Raw genomic sequence first — 20,323 nt, 5'->3', positions numbered from 1 at the left:
GACGGGGACACATTTGGTGCCAGATTTGTTTAGTGCAGTGGAGTAGCCTGGTTGGGTATTTGTTGTGATTGTATTGGCCTTCTGGCAGCCTCACTAGCACACACTGTTCCCGCGCAGGAGAGCCAGATGATGCACGCTAATTATGACATTAACGAGAGGAAGATGAAATCATTTTGAGTTTTTAGGTTTTTACAGTGTTTTCGGGATAAAGAGGAGATTTTGTGAACAAATTTCTTGTCTTTTCTTGAGTAGGAAATTTGAAAACCACTTAAATCATCTTGTTTTCTGTCTGATTTTTGGAATGCGATGTCATACTCCCATCTGGGGGCTAAATCACATTGTACTTTGTCATGAAATATCTAAAAGGTAAATTCACACTGAAGGATGGGTCAAATGCAGAGAACAAATTTGTGTATGGGGACAATGACGTGTACCTTAACAATGCTGAATCTGATCATTTCGACTAGACCCAAGACCTCACTGTGTTACAACAACAATCTGCACAATATCCATTTTACCTGCCTTCGTCTGTATTGTATATTATTGGCCTATAGAATGATGTGATGTCATCTGAAACACAGTCGTAGGTACATGTTGCACATTTGTTTGCAGTAACTTGATGTGCATGATTTTTGTAGCACTGGCTTCTAAAACAAATCAACATTAACATATGAAGATGCAAAATCCTACACAAAATACAGCCTCAATTTACCTGCCAGTAACACATTTTTTGCTTAAAATTTTGCCTTTTCTCAGCCCTTTCTAACCACTATTCTCCATAAGTCACGATCCTTCATATATTGTTGCAGTAATAACACGATTGGTTATATTTCTAGTTCTCATTACTAGGTCAGTAAAAGAGGCACTATGTCATTTTTTAGTTGGAGGGTTTGAAATGTTCTGTTGTACATGAAGATGCTGCTTTGCCTGGAGTGCAATGTCCACGGAGACAAGTTCGGTGGCGCCACCAATTTTTGGAAATAAAAACACTTACAACTGAATAATACATTTTTACACTGAAATGTGCAACAGACAAAGCAATAACATTTTAATGAGACAAGCAGATGGCAGAGCTTCTACTAGAAAAGGTACAGTGTGCCTTTGATTTTGTCGAAAAAATGTATATTACGAACGAAAGTAATCCGCAATGATAATATACGGTAGGCTTTATGACATTTTTATGATTTTAATAAAAGTTAGCATTAGCTTCGAGCTAATAAGACCTACCTTTATAAACAGACACAGGTCGTCTGCTGAAGTATTCCCATCATATGTAAAGTTGCTAACTTCAGAAAAACTAGCATGCTTAGGCACACTTCCTGATTGTAGCTAATTATAGAGCATTTAGAGCAATAAACAGTACATAGCCTACTTATTTTGATCTCAAAATATGACAGTATATCTGTACCGTGCCATGGATTGGAAATGTGAAAAAAAATCTTTAACTTGTCAATAATTTATCCATCTGTAACTTGCTGTCTGCTGTGTAATCCTCAAATATGCAGTAATTTATTTTAGCTCTAACCTACAAAAACTAAAGATTTAATGGGAGTGAAAGTAGTTGGAGTGACCTAGGGTATGTTGAAATGGCCTTGCCCTAGTTTAATTAAAAAAAATGTTCCAAATTGTCGAAAGTATCTCTCCCTATATTAAAAAGGCAAGACTTGTTGTGAATCTTTGAATGCATGAAAAACGGAGCTGGTAGAGTCACAGTATCAGTGACATGGATTGGAAACCCATTTATTTGGTATGGACCTGAAATTGAATGGCAGCAGGTCAGAACTGTGAAAAAATGTGTTTGATTTTAACATAGGGGCCACAGAGGAGACTGAGGAGAGCTGTAATAAGGCAGAGCTCAGGCAGGCTGGTGTAAACAAGGAGGGCGATGGCTGGATGGATGGAGAGATGAGAGGAGAAGAGAGAGAGAGGGACGGAGGAGAGAGGGGGGACACAAATATATATATATATATATATATATATATATATATATATATATGTATATATATTTTTTTTTAACCAACTAAAATTAAATGTACATAAAGTTGTATTTAACTAAAATAAGGATGGAGCAGCAGAAGTGGTTACCATCAGGAATAAACCCAAACTCCAGTTTGAGAGATGATTATCTAAATTATAGACAGACTATACAGTAATCGTACACCGTTCCCATAAAAAGCAATCATTTTCATAACATTCAGTTAATTTTCAAGTTGCCATGTTTTTTGTTTTTTTCTTGCAATTTCACAAGATTAATTACTGTAACTAAAAAAAAGAGTGAAAGAAAGGTTTTCAAAGTGCGATGTTTGAAGAGTAAGCTGTTGATCTCACCACACAGAGTAAAGAGATTTACTGATTAGTCTATTGTTCCTTTAGGGGATGTCATTTTGAGAGGGACTGACAAAAGTGTTTGAATGATGTCAGTGAGAGCATCATTTGAGCTCAAAATACTTGACCTTAGTTTTTAAAGACCAAATCTTTTTACTGTATTATTAAAGAAACTGAGCTTTTCTAATTAGTTAAATCTACGCCCAGCAGCTGTTGGTAAATTTATGGTGATTGGTTAGAAAGTCTTAAAGTCTTAAAAAGGTGAGAACCAGAACTAGTTCATTTTATATAATTTGCAGTGATCCATAGTTATTCCTCACTTACCTTATACATTCAGCATAATGAGTTTATAATCACTTTTCACAACTTTCACCAAAGCAGAGTGGCATGGTTAAGCTAACAGCAACTAACATGCTAATGGTGTATTTCCTGTTTATAATAAGATGCAGAACAGATTTTACGACATATCTGTACAGGGCCAAAACTGATTTTAAGTAAAAAGGTGTATTAAAATGTAATAGTCTCAGCAAATCTGCACTACCATATATATATATATATATATATATATTTGTTAATAAATCTCAAAACTGAAAATCCACTCTACACATGTGTGGAGCCAATCTTTTACAGAAATATTCAGCATATGGCGTTGAATCAGTTCACAACCCCTGTGTGAGTATTGATAATGGGACTTCTTTTTATACCACAGACACAGAGATACTTCGGGCTGTGTTGACTTTTATCACACTTGACCTATTCTATAGCTTCATTAGTTATGGGCTGATAATTTACATTTTGTTCACTGTTAACAAAAATATTAATTAAAAATAATATTTTTTTTAGGATTTCTCATTTAAAAAAATATTTTTTTTAAGTCTTAGCGCATGACCCAATGTCTTAATTTTTTTTTCAAACAATTGCAGTGAAGTTCAGAGCTGTGGGTGGAGACAGGGGGCTAGAACCATGGACTGTACAAAGAAGTGGACTAAAGTGGAGTTGTCAGTTATTAATGTTCATATGTTGATTTACGGATGCAATAGAAAAATACAAACACCAGAATCATGTAGAGCGAGTTAATATGGACATTTTAAGGCCAAAAATGATGAGCCTGACACTTAGAGAGAGAGGCCATAGTTTAAATGTAAAGTGAACTCAGTGGTGCTGAATCACACCCATGCTCAATTCCTATTTGTAACGCGGCAGCTAGCACGTTAGCTATGTCATTTATATATACATTTATATATAACTGAAACATGCATGAGTAAGTTAATGATGAGTGAAAAACATTAAAACCTGGTCAAAAGCTCAAAAAAAGTCAATCTTCTACTTTATTATTGTGGGGTTTTTTTCTCTCTGCAGGACGTCGATGCCTCTGAAATCAAAGTTCAAGTTTGTGTTTACGCCTTTGACCTTCTGTTTCTGAATGGAGAGGTGAGTCCAGCTACGTTCCTCTCACTCTCTCCTCTCTCCCCCGTCTACCCGATACATCCTCCATTTCTTTACCCCCTTCACTCTCCTCCCCTCTTTGCTCTGTCTCCCGCTCACCTCTGCCCCCTTCACTACCCTTTTGCCTTTCTTCTGTCTAGCTCACCCCCCCATTCTTTTTCATTTCTTCTCCTTCCTCTCGTCTGTCCTCCTCCCCTCTTCCCTCACATCTTTCTACTCTCCTTGTTTCTCCCTTCTCTTCCTCCCGCTTCACTATCTTCTGTCCTCATCCTCTCTTCCCTTCCGTCTCACATCTGCCTTGTCTCTTTCTTCCTTTTCTCTCTCTCCACTTCTCCCTCCTTCTCTTCCACCCTCCCTTTGTTCTTTCTTTTCTCCTCATGTTTTTCTCACCCCCTCCCTTCTTCTAACTCCTCCTCTCTCCCTCTCCCCAATCTCTCCCCCTTTTCCCTTCTTTACCCCTTTCTCTCTCCCCTTCTTTCCCCCTTCTCTCCCCCTCTTCTTGTCACTCCTCCTCCCTTCCCCTCTCTCCCTCTGCTTCTCTTTTTTCTAACTCTTTCTTTCCGCCCACTCTCCCGTATCTCTCCATTTACCCCGCACTGTCTCCCTTCTCCTCTCTCCCCTTGTTCTTTCTCCCCCTTACTCCTTTTTCTCCCATTCTCCTCTCTTCCACTATTTTCTCCTTTCTCTCTCCTATTCTTTCTCCTCGCTCCCTCTTTCTTCCCCTCCTCCTTTTTCTCCCCTCACCCCATCTCTCTCCTGCTCTCTCTCCTTGCTCTCTCTTTCTCCCCCCTCCTCCACTATCCATCCTCCTTTTTCTCCTTTCAGATTCTCTCTTCCCCTCTTTCTCCTCCTCTTGCTCCTCTTTCCCCTTTCTCCTATCTTCCACTCTTTTCTCCTCACTCCTATTTTTTTCTCCTCGCTTCCTCTTATTCCCCCTCTCCTCCTCTCTCCATCCTCCTTTTTCTCCTCTTGCTCCCTCTCCTTGTTCTTTCTCCTCCTCTTTCTCCCACTCTCCTCTCTTCCACTCTTTTCTCCTTTCTCTCTCCGATTCTTTCTCCTCGCTCCCTCTTTCTTCCCCTCTCCTTCTTTCTCCATCCTCCTTTTTCTCCCCTCGCCCCATCTCTCTCCTGCTCTCTCTCCTTGCTCTCCCTTTCTCCCCCCTCCTCCACTATCCATCCTCCTTTTTCCTCCTCCTTTCTCCACCCTCCTTTTTCTCCCCTCGCCCCATCTCTCTCCTGCTCTCTCTCCTTGCTCTCCCTTTCTCCCCCCTCCTCCACTATCCATCCTCCTTTTTCCTCCTCATTTCTCCCCCCTCCTTTTTCTCCCCTCACCCCATCTCTCTCCTGCTCTCTCTCCTTGCTCTCTTTCTCCCCCCTCCTCCACTATCCATCCTCCTTTTTCTCCTTTCACGCCCTCTCTTCCCCTGTCTCTACTCGCTCTCTCCTCCTCTTTCTCCCACTCTCCTCTCTTCCACTCTTTTCTCCTCTCTCACACTCTTATTCTTTCCCCTCGCTTCCTCTTTCTCCCCCTCTCCTCTCCTCTCCATCCTCTTTTTTCTCCTCTCGCCCCCTCTCTCTCCTTGTTCTTTCTCCCCCTCTTCCTCTCCTCTTCCACTCTTTTCTCCTCTCTCACTCCTATTTCTTCCTCCTCTCGCCCCCTCTCTCTCGTTGCTCTCCTCCTCCCCCCTCCTATTTCTCCCCCTCTTTTCTCCTCTCCCTCCTCCACCTTTCTCGCCTTCTCTGCCCTCCTCTCCTTCCTCCTTTCTGCGCTTCTTTCTTTCTCCGTTCACCCCCCCCTCATATCATCCCTCGCTCACTCCTGTTTATTGTTTATAGCCCCACACACTCTTGTCGTTCGGATGAGAGGAGATCCGTTGGTGAATGACAATGACGCAGTTTGAAGCGGGCCCTGGTTGTACGGCTCATTTAAATGCCTGTGCAGTCTGAGCGGAGAGAGAGAAAGAGACAGCTGCTCTGAACGCCTCTAAACGCCGTAGAAAAACTATCCTCCCACCATCCAAATGAGCAAATATTATACAACAGACATGGATTGAATTAACTGGTGACTCAAAATTGTGTTTGCTTGAATATGTATTTGACTTTATTACATTAAAAATAGGTACAGCTGCTTTAACTTCCCACAGTGAACAGTAGACCTCACCGATCATAGCACAAAACTTTTGTTTGGGAGCATGTTTTTGTTTTGCTTTTTCTGTGTAACCTTGAGTCTTGACCAGCTGTTTTCAAATTAGATACAATAGCCGTACATGGACCATTTCTAGAAGTGATTCTGGTGGAGGAGAGGGTCAGATGGAGCAGAGGATGCAGAGGAGAGGGTCAGACAGAGCAGAGGATGCAGAGGAGATGGTCAGATGGAAGAGAGGGTCAGAAGAGATGGTTAGACAGAGGAGAGGGTCAGATGGAGCAGAGGATTCAGTGGAGAGGGTCAGATGGAGCAGAGGATTCAGTGGAGAGGGTCAGATGGAGCAGAGGAGAGGGTCAGATGGAGCAGAGGATTCAGAGGAGAGGGTCAGATGGAGCAGAGGATTCAGAGGAGAGGGTCAGATGGAGCAGAGGATTCAGAGGAGAGGGTCAGCTGGAGACGGAGCAGAGGAGAGGGTCAGACAGAGCAGAGGATGCAGAGGATGCAGAGGATGCAGAGGAGAGGGTCAGACGGAGCAGAGGATGCAGAGGAGAGGGTCAGACGGAGCAGAGGATGCAGAGGATGCAGAGGAGAGGGTCAGACGGAGCAGAGGATGCAGAGGATTCTTATAAGGGCCTCTAATAATTTGAAGTCTATTATCCAAATATTATGTGGTTTATGCAAATCTAAATGAAGTTGTCGGCAGGTCCTGGAAGGTCCCTGGTTTATAAAGCTACTTTTCAGCATTTCCTCATTGAATTGCTAAAAGTCAGATGATGCAAATGAGGCTATATTTCCATAGACCTTGGTTATAATAGTTTTCCCAATTGAGCAGAAAGTAATTGACTCTGTAGTGGTGCCGTTTGAGTGGATTTCTGCCTAATACGACTCTTTATGTAAATCTGACTCAGTAATTTGTTGCTAACTTAAGATGCAGATTTTCTTTGTTTATTTTCTCATATTAATAAAATAAAAAGAATGTGGGTCATATTTTTGCAGTCCATCAGAAAAGTTTTATGCGGCTGTAAATGTCTTTGTTAAGGTAAACGCACAAAAGATGGACTGTCAAACTCAACACTACACATTACAAATATGTCCTTATACCTTATTTGTAAAATTACATTGAAAGGTCATACACAGGTCGTACAAACACTGTAGCTCGTTCATGGAGGGGGGTTTCTTCCAGCCTTCTTAAGACCTTATCACAGCTGCCTGACTATTCTCAATAACTTAAGGCATTCCATGATGGACATGGAGTTCTTCCCCTGGTCTCAGGCGTGCTGTGCGGCTTTCCTAATGCATCTTTACGGCGCTCTTACTGATCTGTTTAATCACACAGCCGCTGTATGTCCCCTCTGTGTACTACTCTAGGCACTGTCAGGTCGTCCTTATAAACTTCTTATGGCTTTTGGTATATTTTTACAGGTGGGTTGTGTTTATTGCAGAAGTTGTTTTCCAGATCATGGCTTTATGCACCTTTTACGGCTCAAGCATGAATGGGGTTTAGAGGATTTTTAGTGGCTACGTGGACCAAACAAAACAAACAAGAGAAAGTTGAAATAAATGAGCAGTCATGGGACGTCTGTGTAAGCAATGAGCCTAATGGCAGACAGCTGCTGTCTGCGCACGAGTGCTTCATAGTACACTAACAATACACATCTGTGTCCAAAACAACTTCAATAACTTTACTGATAAATCCACAGAAGCTTTACGGTGCCATAACAGCACAACAAACCCACATTTAAGCACATGGCAGCAGCAGCAGTGATGCTCCAGACCCTCTCCACAGCTGACGGGACCGTGCTGCCATGGACACACAGCACAGATATACAAAAATGCAGCTGTTCAGTCCACATGTCTCCAAGATTTCCATGCATCTAAAAATTGAAATATTATGATGTAAAAAATCTGTGTGTGTAGACAGAAGGCCCAAAAATATGGATTAATGAGTAATAGCAATAGGGCGGTCATAGGCACTTGAGGAACGCTCCACGATCACTGTGTTTTCTTAAGGTGGCCTCAGGAACGCTGTAGGAAATGAGCAGAAAATGTCTTGTAGACCTTTTACAGCCATTTGTATAGTTCATTGTGTCTGAATTTAGCAACAAATGACTAAAGCTTCAGATAGCGGATTCTCTATCCAATTTATTATATTTAAGGTGTACTGTACTGTTCTGGCATTAGAAAAGTTACATAATACACCTTTTTAATTCCACCTCTTGGTTAAATTGGGTTTCCCTTCTATGTTAAGCACTCTAATTCTATTGTCATATTGGTGGAAACCTCTTCACGTTTTCCATAAAAAATGAATAATATATTAATTTTTTTCAGCCAAAACGAGGCCATTACGAGCTGAGATTTTTCAAGGTCGTGCACTCTTCACATTTTCGAGAATCGGCCCAAAGTAATGAGCAATTCTCTTTTATCATCGCAAATTTACTGTTGAAATGCATAATAGATTACGTAAAATACAGTGGGATTGTAAAATGTGTTTCTGACAAGAGACTAGACACGAGGGGATAAATTTGCTGCATAATTCTGTTCTGAAATGCTGGTTGGCCTGCAGGAGTGCTTCTATGAGGCTGAGTAGGAGGAAGTTGATCTCTTCAGCCCGTGAGTCATTTGGGGAGGAGGAGGAGGAGGAGTCATTTATTAACGAGCCAAATCATTTTCAGTTGCTTTTAATTAATATAGAATAAGGGTTATGAGCAACTAGAGGATTTACTAATACCGTAATGTAATTGATCTAATGAATGTAGCGAACACATCAAATGTATCTGCGCTCTTACTGTTTAAAAAAAAGTTACTGCAATCACAACTCAACCTGTGTCTCCAGAGCCTTAACCTTCACATACAAGTGTCTCATTCTCAGTTTATGGACAGGCCTAATGTGAAAGATCCTCCAGAACTAGCACTAGCACTGAGTCATGATTGTTCTGCAGGTGCTGGGGTTTAGGCAGTGACCATTCAGATCAGAGAATGTCCTTTTAGGTTTAAACCAACTGGATTTCAGCATTGAAACTGACAACCCAAATGAGAGGCTCTTTCTGCTTCCTGATTGGATAATTGTCTTGAACTAAAACACCAAATTATCACAAAAACAACATGACGATCATGTCCGATATTTTTGTGAATTTTGTGAATAAATCTGCATTACAATTGTTATCCGTAAAAGCTATATTTGGTGTGAACATGTTTACCTCGTATTTGGGGACACATTTAGGTCAAATTTATTAACTTAAAAATAAAAATCCCACATTATCCCACCTTAAAATCAAACTACAATATGGAAATATTTTGTAGACCATAAGTGAGCGTGTATCCATAGAGGGTAATGTCCTGTGCAGACGACAAAATACACCAATCCTCTACAAACACGTTCTCAAATCGCTCAATGTGGAGGAGCAGTGGCTCTACTCCGAGCTCCTTCCCTGTGACCGAGCTCCTCTCCCTATTTCTAAGGGAGCGCCCAGCCACCCTGCGAAGAAAAGCCATTGCAGCCGCTTGTATCCTCGATCTTGTCCTTTCGGTCATTACCCAAAGCTCATGACCATAGGTGAGGGCAGGAACAGAGATTGACCCGATAATCGTCTATATTTACTTCAGCAAAATATCACACTTCAAACTTTGTTATCATGACAGGCCTAACCAAAATTACAAAACTATGAAACACCTGGCACATTTGTAGTAAAATACTTAAATCTAATGACTGTTTTGTAGAATTTAAGAGTCTAACCTATTGTATGTGCTTTAAGCTGTGCAGCTTCTACTCTGCTTGTTCATGTGTGGGTGTCCAGTATGTTCCTAAACTGTCTGCTGTGTCTCGAGAGCTTTAGTTTCCTCTCCACATCCTAGTTTGTCCTTGTCACTGTTCAGCTTGGGGCCACTGCGGTGAAATGGTCTGGTTCTGTATTTTTGTAATGTTTTCATTTCTTTTTTCAGTCTTTGGTGAAGCAGCCTCTGTCTCGACGAAGGGCTCTGCTCCATGAGAGTTTTTCTGAAGTGGAAGGAGAGTTTGTTTTTGCCAAATCTATCGACTCGAACAACACAGACACCATCGCCGAGTTCCTGGAGCAGTCCGTGAAAGGTAACAGGAGGGTTTAAGAGGAAAGATGAGTGATGTACAACTGCATTTACACTGGGACTGTTAAAGTGACATCACAGGGTCAGCTGTTCCTGAGAAATAAACAGCAGCAATGAGGACTTTGTCTGAACCTCCTGATAAATTAAAAGTCAGGGACAGAAACACTAATGTACGCAACTGTGGCAATCAAACTGGTTCTTTAAAAACACACTGTCACTTTTTATACTGTACCTTTAAGCATTTTTATTTTCAGGCCTAGATTATGAATCAATATAAGTCTCTATTAGCTAACCTAAATTAAATAGAAACTCAAAAATGTTCATTCTCTGCCCTGAACACGCTCACACATTATCGCGCATGCACAATACACCCACACATATTTATCTGCAGTTAGCATTATGTATTTACAAAATCATAGTTTAGGTTTGTCTTGTAAAATGCATGTTAACACTTTCATTTCTACATTCCACACCCGTCCATAGATTGTGTAACGCTGTACATTGTATTTTTTGGTAATTACAAAGTCTTTGCTATTTCACCTCACCATCAGTTATCATATCCCACCTGAATGCTATGCTAGCCATGCCTTTGTTGTCACAATTTGACCACAGAAAGAATCCGGTGATCATTTATGTGCTTAAAAACTGTCCTGAATTTTATGTATGACGCAACTGAACAGGCAGAATGTGAGTAAAGCATTTCTGACAGTCTAAGAAAACTGCTTTGGATTAATTGTCTAATGAAGGAAGTGTGAATGTAGCAAAATTCAACTCTAGATTTGTTTTTGATTTAGATAACGGAAAACTATAACATGGTCAAATATGCACTAATATTCTCGTTTTGATTATCTGCTGTTTTATTTTATTATGGGGTTTCATCTAACGGTCTTTATTTTCCTGTGTAGGTTTTTTCATATTTTTTTCTGCTCTGTTACATTACATTGAGTAGTGATGCAATTGCGCACTTGGTTAATATTATCTTCTATATTTTTAGTTTGAACTGTTGAAAGGAGGGAGATTACTTGCATAACTGTCTAGACTCTGTAGCTGTAGCTTTAAAAATGTGTTGTTTTTTCAAAAAAAAAAAGTATATATTATAAAAGAGGCATTTCTAATCACTATTTTATATATAACAAATGAGTATATAAATTTGTTTTCATGGGTATCAACTGTACTGTTTTAGACTTGGTTCAGTCTGGGTTTAGGCCTCTTATAGTCCTGGTTTAGTCCTTGATTTGGTCCTTTTTTAGTCCCTGCTTCAATCCTGGTTCATCCCTGGTTTAGTCCAAGGGTCGAGTCCAAGGGTCGAGTCCAAGGGTCGAGTCCAAGGGTCGAGTCCAAGGGTCGAGTCCAAGGGTCGAGTCCAAGGGTCGAGTCCAAGGGTCGAGTCCAAGGGTCGAGTCCAAGGGTCGAGTCCCTGGGTTAGTCCATGAATGTCTGCTGAGGAACTGGAGACGTTGGTTAGCTTTTGGGCTCAGTCTCTGAAGCTACAACACAAAGTTACCCACATCACAACAGAATTGACATCTTTCAGCATTCAGAATGGTAGATTTCTTACGTTTTCAATATTTTTTTTTATTTTCTTGTAGATTCCTGTGAGGGTCTGATGGTTAAGACTCTGGAGAAGGACGCCACTTATGAAATCGCCAAGAGGTCTCACAACTGGCTCAAGGTGAGTGTATGTAAAAGGTAAAATAGGTGTTCACGTGACATCACAACATTCTTGACTCCCTGTAGTTTAACCTGAGCTGGAGACGGGTCAGTTTTCAGGTGGATGGGCATGGGCCGTCCCTATTGGAAAAAAGAAAAGAAAAAAATGTATATCACAGGACACTGACAAACACAGTGGCTTTCTGCAGAATCAATGGGCAAAGCACTAACCTTTTATTTGTAAATCATAGGTGACCAATGAGTTCCTTCGTTTCACATGTGTCACTGAAATAAACAAATCTGATTATACAGTCACATTTGGCCGGGCTTGAGATGCAACAGAGGGCTGTCAGTCTGTAAAAAAAATACAGAAAGAGATCAGTCTAGACTTGCCAGGCAACAAAATGTAAGAAATTAATAGAAAAAGGCATGACTCAACAGAATATATTTTATTACAGGCATTGGAAAATATTTACTAGTTTGTCTTCTGCTGCATTTCTGCTCAAATTAAAGAAATTGTGATGAGTTATTTCACTATTAGTTTTTTGCCATCATTAGGTCTATCACCATAATGACTATATCAACTAATCATTCAATATATGAAAACTAGAACAATATATTCTGGGGCTCATTATTTATCGTGGGCAGTTTCTTTGGAATAGTGTTGATATTTTTGTTCTTTTAGTTGTAATATAAGTAACCTCTTAATGATACGGCCTGTTTAAAAAGGGTTTATTTGCATTATCCTGTTTCATTGTTATCGTATCTGTGGTTTAAAGTAGTTAAAACACAGCTCAAGAATGACCTGAATCTGAATTCATGTTATTGGAAAACCCTTGAGATGTGCCACCTGAAATAAAAGGACAAATTAAAAGCATAAATAAGGGGTTTTGAGGAAACTGGGACTGGGTGGACCCATAATTCAATGTTAACATTATGTATTAATTTGATCAAATGTTAATAAATTGTGTTACTGATTTGACAAAGAATAACCTAAATGAATGTAAAAAGTTCTTAGTGGATAAGCAGAATAAAAAGGATGGAAGTTCTTAGTTGTCGATGTACACTATGATTAACGATTTCCCTGCAGTTGAAAAGTTTAAAAAACTAAACTTAATGGTGAATTCTGGTTATATTTACTGTGTTTTGCCTTCAGTAACTCAATTTTAAAGAAAGTTGATATGTTTAGTTTGTTTACTCTCTCATTGTTTTATGTTTTATATCCCAGCTGAAGAAGGATTACCTGGATGGCGTTGGTGACACTGTAGACCTGTGTGTGATCGGAGCGTACCTCGGGAAAGGCAAGAGGACCGGGACGTATGGAGGATTCCTATTGGCCTGTTACGATGAGGAGAACGAGGAATTTCAGTCTGTTTGCAAGGTACGGGTCTCAGATTATGTGGAAAATGTTACCAAGTTGTACAAAATATAAAAGTAATGGCTAATGTAGACAATTCTGTGCCATGATAAACTATATTTAAGAGGGAACATTACATTGTTTTTGCTCTAACTCATCTTTGACACTGGGATAAGTTTGAACAGAGACAGTGCACTAGTTACTTTTGGTAGTTTGGGAGGGCGGGGGATCCATGGAAACAAGCATGTTTTTCTGTTTTAGTGCCATGAAAACTGAAAAATGTTTTTGTTTATTCTTTGGCTAGATAGTTACGTGGTGGGGCTATAATTGCTTTGTGATAACAGTAGGTATCAACTTGAATGAAGACAGTTTTACGTATATATATTTTACGTATATGTCTATAGTACCAGAACAATGCTCAAATGAAATGAAATGCACTATTTTCATACTTTTAGTACATTATTTTGCTGAAGATCATTTAAAAAAATGATGGCCACACATACATATATAAAATGCATATGTATATATCTCAAATTATAATTATTCCCTAAAACTTCCATCAAAATTCAGTAAACTAGAAGATTAAAGCTGGATTGAGCTTCTTGCTAAGTTTCTTTTTGAGGCACTTGCAGAGTTGTTTTGAGTTTGTTGATTAGATGTTTGCTCTGACAACACGATACAAACTCCACCAGAAATAGTTGTATTACTTTTCTGACTGCTCTGTTTTGACAGCGTCCTATCAGATCCCTTCTTTTTATCCTGATCTCAAAAATACATGTTTTCTTCTGACTCTTTTAGATATAGAAACCTCTCCATTGATCTTATTTTGAAGCTTTGGGCGACTGGTGCTAATCGCATTTCCTGAGCATCTAATCACATTATAATATAGTTCTCTTAACATACCTGGAGTTGTGTTTTAATAGTCTAAAGAGAGCTGTCTACCATGTTCTAATGTTGTTCCCTCATCAAAAACATGCCTGAAGAGGTTTTATGTCATCCATACATGTTTGAGTAATCTAGTGATCTCTCCTTGGCCCTATTGAAACCCTCTTTATGGTTAGAAGTACAGTCCTATACAAGTCCCCCCCAAACGTGACCATAAATATATAAAAGCTTGATGCAAAACAATGCACTACAACTTCACAAACCTGATTTTTTTATTGCTTTGACAAGGTCCAGTTTAGTTAAATATATGTGAGTATTTCAGTATCAATACTTGTTCAAATGAGTATCTAATTTCGACACTTGTTTTAGTATCAGTATTTTAGGATATTTTTTGACAGCCCAACTCCAGGTCTGTTTGTGACGAGGAAACATTATAACAAAGATCGGGAAAAATTGTAATATGGGCCCTTAAAGCCATAAACCATGAAATGCCAAGCTGCCCTACAGCACTTGAACAATGCCTCATTTTAGACCTTGAATGTAACTTGCATAAACAGTAAATATCCATTACGTGTCCCTTCTCATTATTAGAACTACATCACTATATTCTCCCTTTTGGTCCCGGGACATCGACTCAGATCTAAAGTTACATAGATTCTGTATTGTGTGCCTTGCTGTGCGCCGTCATGTTTGGTAAATATTTGTAGGCTTTTGTTATTTAATCTGTCCTCTTCTTTTTGTATGAAATATTGATGTGACTTTAAAACTGTATTACAAAAACAGAGGTCTGAATAGTAGGGAGGAGATAGTATGAAGTTGTAAGTTACTTTGTAGGAGTAATAGTAGTAGTCGTAATTGTAGTAGCAGCAACAGTAGTGGTTTGAAGTTAGCAGTATTTGTAGATGTAAGTTGGACATTAAGTAGTAGTTGTAGCAACAGCCTATTTTATGCAGTATTGATGTACAGTATTTAAAATGTAAAAAGAGTGCGGTAGTAGTACCATTAGTACAGAGTTAGCTGTAGTAGTTATACAGTGTGTTCTCTATTCTGTCCTGTTTTTGTGTGTGTGTCTTTTCAAACTGTATTGCAAACACAGCTGTGGGAATAGTAGGGATTTAGTAGTTTGGTATAAGTTACATGGTAATAGTAGTAGCAGTTTGAGGGTACTAGCAATAGTAGTAGTAGTAGTAGTAGTAGTAGTAGTAGTAGTAGTAGTAGTAGTAGTAGTAGTAGTAGTAGTAGTAGTAGTAGTAGTAGTAGTAGTAGTAGTAGTAGTAGTAGTAGTAGTAGTAGTAGTAGTAGTAGTAGTAGTAGTAGTAGTAGTAGTAGTAGTAGTAGTAGTAGTAGTAGTAGGTGTTGGCTGGGAGTTACTTCTCATAGTAGTAGAAGCAGTAGTAGCAGCAGTAGGACACTAAGTTGGTCATAGTAGTCAAGTAGTTATAGTGTGTTGTTGGCACTTGGTACTATCTTGAAGTAAAAAATATGAAAAAAAAAAGTAAATTATATTGCAAAGATGTGGTAATAAGACACAGTTAATAGTAGTAGCAGTAGCATCGACAGTATTAGCAGTATTAGTAGTAGGTGTAGCAGTAGTAATAGGACAGTGTAAGCTGTTCATTGTTGTAAAGTCTGTTGTTGGTGGTTGGTTATATTTTGAAGTAAACATGGCAGATTTTTGGTGCATGTTTTTAATTTGGTGATTTTTGTTATTGCTGTTTTTCTCTGTTTTAATTTTCAGTTTTGAATTTCTTTGTGCGTTTTAACAGTGGCTTTAGTCAAAATGTTTGGCCTATTCTAATCTCGGAAGAACCTGTCCCCGAAAACATGCATTTTCATTTTCAAGTTTTATTATTTTTATTACAGCCAACTATAAACTTGTTTTACTGGGAATACAAAAAGTAAGCCTCTAATACTGTGTAGAAAAGCAATGCATATTTAAAAAATGGCAGAGTGGTTATTCTGTCTCCTCCCTCTCACCAGGAGGTTGTGGGTTCAACTCCTGATCTCTCAGAGTGGAGTGTTCATGTCCCCAGTCTCTCTATTCAGATCTTGTTTTATGCTTTCTACTTGTGAATTCTGGCATTTTTATTCAGTTGTTTTTATAGTTCTTCTTACATAAACTTGGATTTATAGACTGGTGTAAAGGACTTCAGCTCTGTATCCAACACGAAACAGTTCTGAGGCAGCGCACTCCAAGTGGGAACTAATCTAAGTTTATAGAAGGTGGAGGGCGTTGGATAAATATGTACCAGCTCTTCAGTAAATCCATTTTCTACGGACACACAAGAGGAACTTTGCAAAAAAAAAAAAAACATACCAGGTCTTCCCAGGACAAACTACATCTTATTCTCAATCTCATTCAAGTTTCACACCAACAAGAGGCAAGTCGCAACATGTGAAATATTTAGGGATAGAGCCGTTTCAAAAATCATTCATATTCTATTATTCATTTCACTTTTCTTCCTTTAGCAATTTTAATAGAATGCAACCAACAACCTCCTTACTGAGAGGAGGATACAGGATAACAAAACTAACAAAACATAGTGATGCAGACGGACGTATTTCAGTCTATTTTAGCATCAAAACTGACTATTTTGGAAAGACAATATGCCTGTTCTTTTCTTTCAACTGGCTTAACTCAAGTTCGATTTCTGTTTGTTTTGCTGTTGTGATGCTTTGACCAATTAGATTCAAATATTTGCCATGACGTTCCAACTTTTAGGTTCTAGAGTCGTTCTGGGGTGGTGATGTTTTCAAAATAGTTTTGAGCAATAAAAGCACATGTAAATGAGGAAATGCAATACAAAGCTGGTGTAGTGATAGTGTAGTCCTGGTGTAGTCCTAGTGTAGTCCTAGTGTAGTCCTAGTTCAGTCCTAGTTTAGTACTAATTTAGTCCTAGTTCAGTACTAGTTTAGTCCTTGTTCAGTCCTTGTTCAGTCCCAGTTCAATCCTAGTTTAGTCCTAGTTTAGTCCTAGTTCAGTCCTAGTGTAGTCCAAGGTCAGTCCTAGTTTAGTCCTAGTTCAGTCCTAGTTCAATCCTAGTTTAGTCCTAGTTTAGTCCTAGGTCAGTTCTAGTTTAGTCCTAGTGTAGTCCTAGTTTAGTACTAGTGTAGTCCTAGTTCAGTTCTAGTTCAATCCTAGTTTAGTCCTTGTTTAGTCCTTGTTTAGTCCTAGTTTAGTCCTAGTTCAGTCCTAGTTCAAACCTTAGTTCAGTCCTAGTTCTGTCCTATTTCAGTACTAGTGTAGTCCTAGTTCATTCCTAATTCAGTCCGAATTCAGTCCTAGTTCAGTCCTAGTTCAGTCCTAGTTTAGTACTAGTTCAGTACTAGTGTAGTCCTAGTTCAGTACTAGTGTAGTCCTAGTTCAGTACTAGTGTAGTCCTAGTTTAGTCCTAGTTCAGTCCTAGTTCAGTCCTAGTTCAATTCTAGTTTAGTCCCAGTTTAGTCCTAGTTTAGTCCTAGTTTAGTCCTAGTTTAGTCCTAGTTCAGTCCTAGGTCAGTCCTAGGTCAGTCCTAGGTCAGTCCTAGGTCAGTCCTAGGTCAGTCCTAGTTTAGTCCAAGTTTAGTCCTAGTTCAGTCCTAGTGTAGTCCTAGGTCAGTCCTAGTTTAGTCCTAGTTCAGTTCTAGTTTAGTCCTGGTTCAGTCCTAATTTAGTCCTAGTTTAGTCCTAGTTCAGTCCTAGTTTAGTACTAGTTCAGTACTAGTGTAGTCCTAGTTCAGTACTAGTGTAGTCCTAGTTCAGTACTAGTGTAGTCCTAGTTTAGTCCTTGTTCAGTCCTAGTTCAGTCCTAGTTCAGTCCTAGTTCAGTCCTAGTTCAATTCTAGTTTAGTCCCAGTTTAGTCCTAGTTTAGTCCTAGTTCAGTCCTAGTTCAGTCCTAGGTCAGTCCTAGGTCAGTCCTAGGTCAGTCCTAGGTCAGTCCTAGGTCAGTCCTAGTTTAGTCCTAGTTCAGTCCTAGTGTAGTCCTAGGTCAGTCCTAGTTTAGTCCTAGTTCAGTTCTAGTTTAGTCCTGGTTCAGTCCTAATTTAGTCCTAGTTTAGTCCTAGTGCACTCCTAGTTTAATCCTAGTTCAGTCCTAGTTTAATCCTAGTTTAGTCCTAGTTTACAAAATCCTCCCATACAGGTTTATATAGTGAAGTTGTGTTATTCAGAGGTGGTCTGATCCTGGTTTAGCTCAAGTTTAGCCAAAGTTTAGCCCTTGTTTAATGTACTGTAGTATTCCCCATTGCTTTTTCAGTTTACAGTCATAGAGGTACAACCTCCTCACATACAGGTTTTATAGTGAAGTCTCATTCGTCTCTGAGCGCGCTCAGTTGTGCCGTGTAATGTTGAGATTTCCTGTTTTGTCTGCCGTTATTGATTCCACTCTCCTGCTGTTCATCGCCCGAGCAGCTTCTGGATTTCATTTTTGGCACTTCTCATTCCTCACCAGTTATTTCTGTACATATTTTTACCCTTTTTCCCCCAGCTCTGCACTCGGAGGTGTGTTGCGGCGCTGCGTGACTGGGTTCATCCTTTTATGAAGACTGTAAATAGTGTTTTAGTATCTGACGTTGCAGATCAGATATTCGCTGGTGTCCTGAAGTGCAGACGGTGTAAAGGAGAGCTGTAGAAGAGTGACTAGATGAACTGTTTTAATAATTGGTGACTGCACTGTAGCGTATTTTTGTCCTGTTTTTTTTAACTTCGCTGAGCAGAGAAAAGCACAGGGGGATCCGGTACCAGGTTTAACGTGCAGTTTTCTGTGTTTTTACTGTCGCAGAGTGGTTATCCGGTCTCCTCCTCTCAGTAAGGAAGTTGCGGGTTAGACTGCTGATTAGGCCTGTCGTAATAACATATTTTAAAATTTGATACATTGCTGGCGATAAACAACAATATGGAAACTAATTTATGCCACTGATACAAAAACTCAAAAGCAGATTTAAACCACAAAAGCTATTTTAAAACTAGAATATTGTTAAAAAATCATGAGCTGCAGTAAAGATGGCAGAATGAAACACTTAAGTCGTTAGTTTGCATCTGTAATGAGTCAGACATTGTTAATTCAACCTTTTACGGCTTAAATCTCATCATATAGGCACAAAATAACCAAACATTTTACAGTAGTGCAAAGAAAATGTACACATTATAAATATTTCCTGCAAAAAAATCATAGTTCCAGCTTCATATATTCAGCAATAAGTCGATACAAGTCTAGTTCTACTTTTGTGTTGCTCCGAAGTTAGAAACATTTTATGGATTAACAAAATGTACCTTGTAAGTGTAACCATATTTATAATCTGGTTGGCACAAAAATATGAGGAACGTACAGGGGCTCTACCTGTTTTTTCATGTAATAAAGTAATACAAATCTGTTTTTCACCTGTACAGATACATTCTAAAAGCAGTTCTTAGGGTCAACATGAGACAGCTGTGGACTGTCTGCATCTAATTTCAGGCTTGTTTTTAATAATTTGCGAACCAAGAAGTAGACTGGTGTGTTGTTAACATGCTAGTTGTTGTCATCATTGTGAATAATTAGGATGCTCTGAATGCACAAGGTAAGTAAGGATTAACTTTGGACCACTGCAAAGCGTTAAAAACCAACTACTTCTGTTGTTCACCTTTTTTAGGAGCGGTACACTGCCTTTAAACTCTTCTGGTCTGTCCTTTGTACCGTCATAGCTGGAGGCTCGTGTGATGAGTCTGATTGGACTGATGAGGCATTCAGCTCAGAGAATATCCAATCAATGACGATGCTGCTTTACGGACGATTTCCTTTTATATAGTGTGAGCATTTAGAACAGTGTGATGGTACTACAAGACAAATGGGGGGTTATTTTTAGAGTGGAGTCTGTATGGTTCTTAAACTTTTCAATGCGAGCGCTACTGTTTAAAAAAAGTCACGTTTCTTCACCTTGAATGACATCCTATTCAAATAAAATGCTCATTCCTCTCATCTCGAGTCGTGAACTATGGCAGCAGTCCATAGTTTACATAATTCAAAACTAAATATGATATCTTTAGAAAAGTCCTCAAAATGGTGCCTATAACTTTACACAAACAGTCACAACATAATGTATTTTTATATTAGCTTTAATTATTTATGCACCATTGTAGTGTCAAAATTTTAGAACGTTATGGAAAACATGTTATAACTTTGATCCTTTATCAAAAACGCGCCTGAAATCTCTCAAAACAATACACTATATCTTAACAAACCCGATGTGATGTGCAGTAGTTTCATTAGCCAGACGCATGCTGTTTGTGTTGTGATGGTGCTCTGAACGGTGAGTGACTTAGCGCTGAGAGCAAATGGAGGGTGGACTCAGAATGCCAAAAACGACATTGAAACCTATTACACCTTTTAAATAATACCTTGTTTTTGGCAAATGTGGCATTTTCAAAACAATAAAAGGTAACATGACGTTTTAAATGTGTTAACAATCAATCCCCC

At 39.1% G+C, this 20,323-nt stretch overlaps 1 protein-coding gene across 1 annotated transcript in view; it reads left to right on the top strand.

The window, feature by feature from the left end:
• Positions 1–20,323, top strand: part of lig1 (ligase I, DNA, ATP-dependent) — a 121,383-nt gene that overhangs the window by 76,543 nt on the left and 24,517 nt on the right. Inside the window, exons 20-23 of the mRNA XM_055228472.1 lie at positions 3,685–3,756; positions 9,856–10,000; positions 11,586–11,668; positions 12,875–13,027. Of these exons, the coding sequence (XP_055084447.1) occupies positions 3,685–3,756; positions 9,856–10,000; positions 11,586–11,668; positions 12,875–13,027 (453 nt within the window). The remainder of the gene's footprint in view (positions 1–3,684; positions 3,757–9,855; positions 10,001–11,585; positions 11,669–12,874; positions 13,028–20,323) is intronic.

The sequence above is a fragment of the Periophthalmus magnuspinnatus genome, chromosome 17, assembly GCF_009829125.3.
Source record: "Periophthalmus magnuspinnatus isolate fPerMag1 chromosome 17, fPerMag1.2.pri, whole genome shotgun sequence".
NCBI classification, from domain to species: Eukaryota; Metazoa; Chordata; class Actinopteri; order Gobiiformes; family Gobiidae; genus Periophthalmus; species Periophthalmus magnuspinnatus.
Note: the sequence above shows the minus strand (reverse complement) of the source record. Positions and strands in the feature narration are given on the sequence as shown.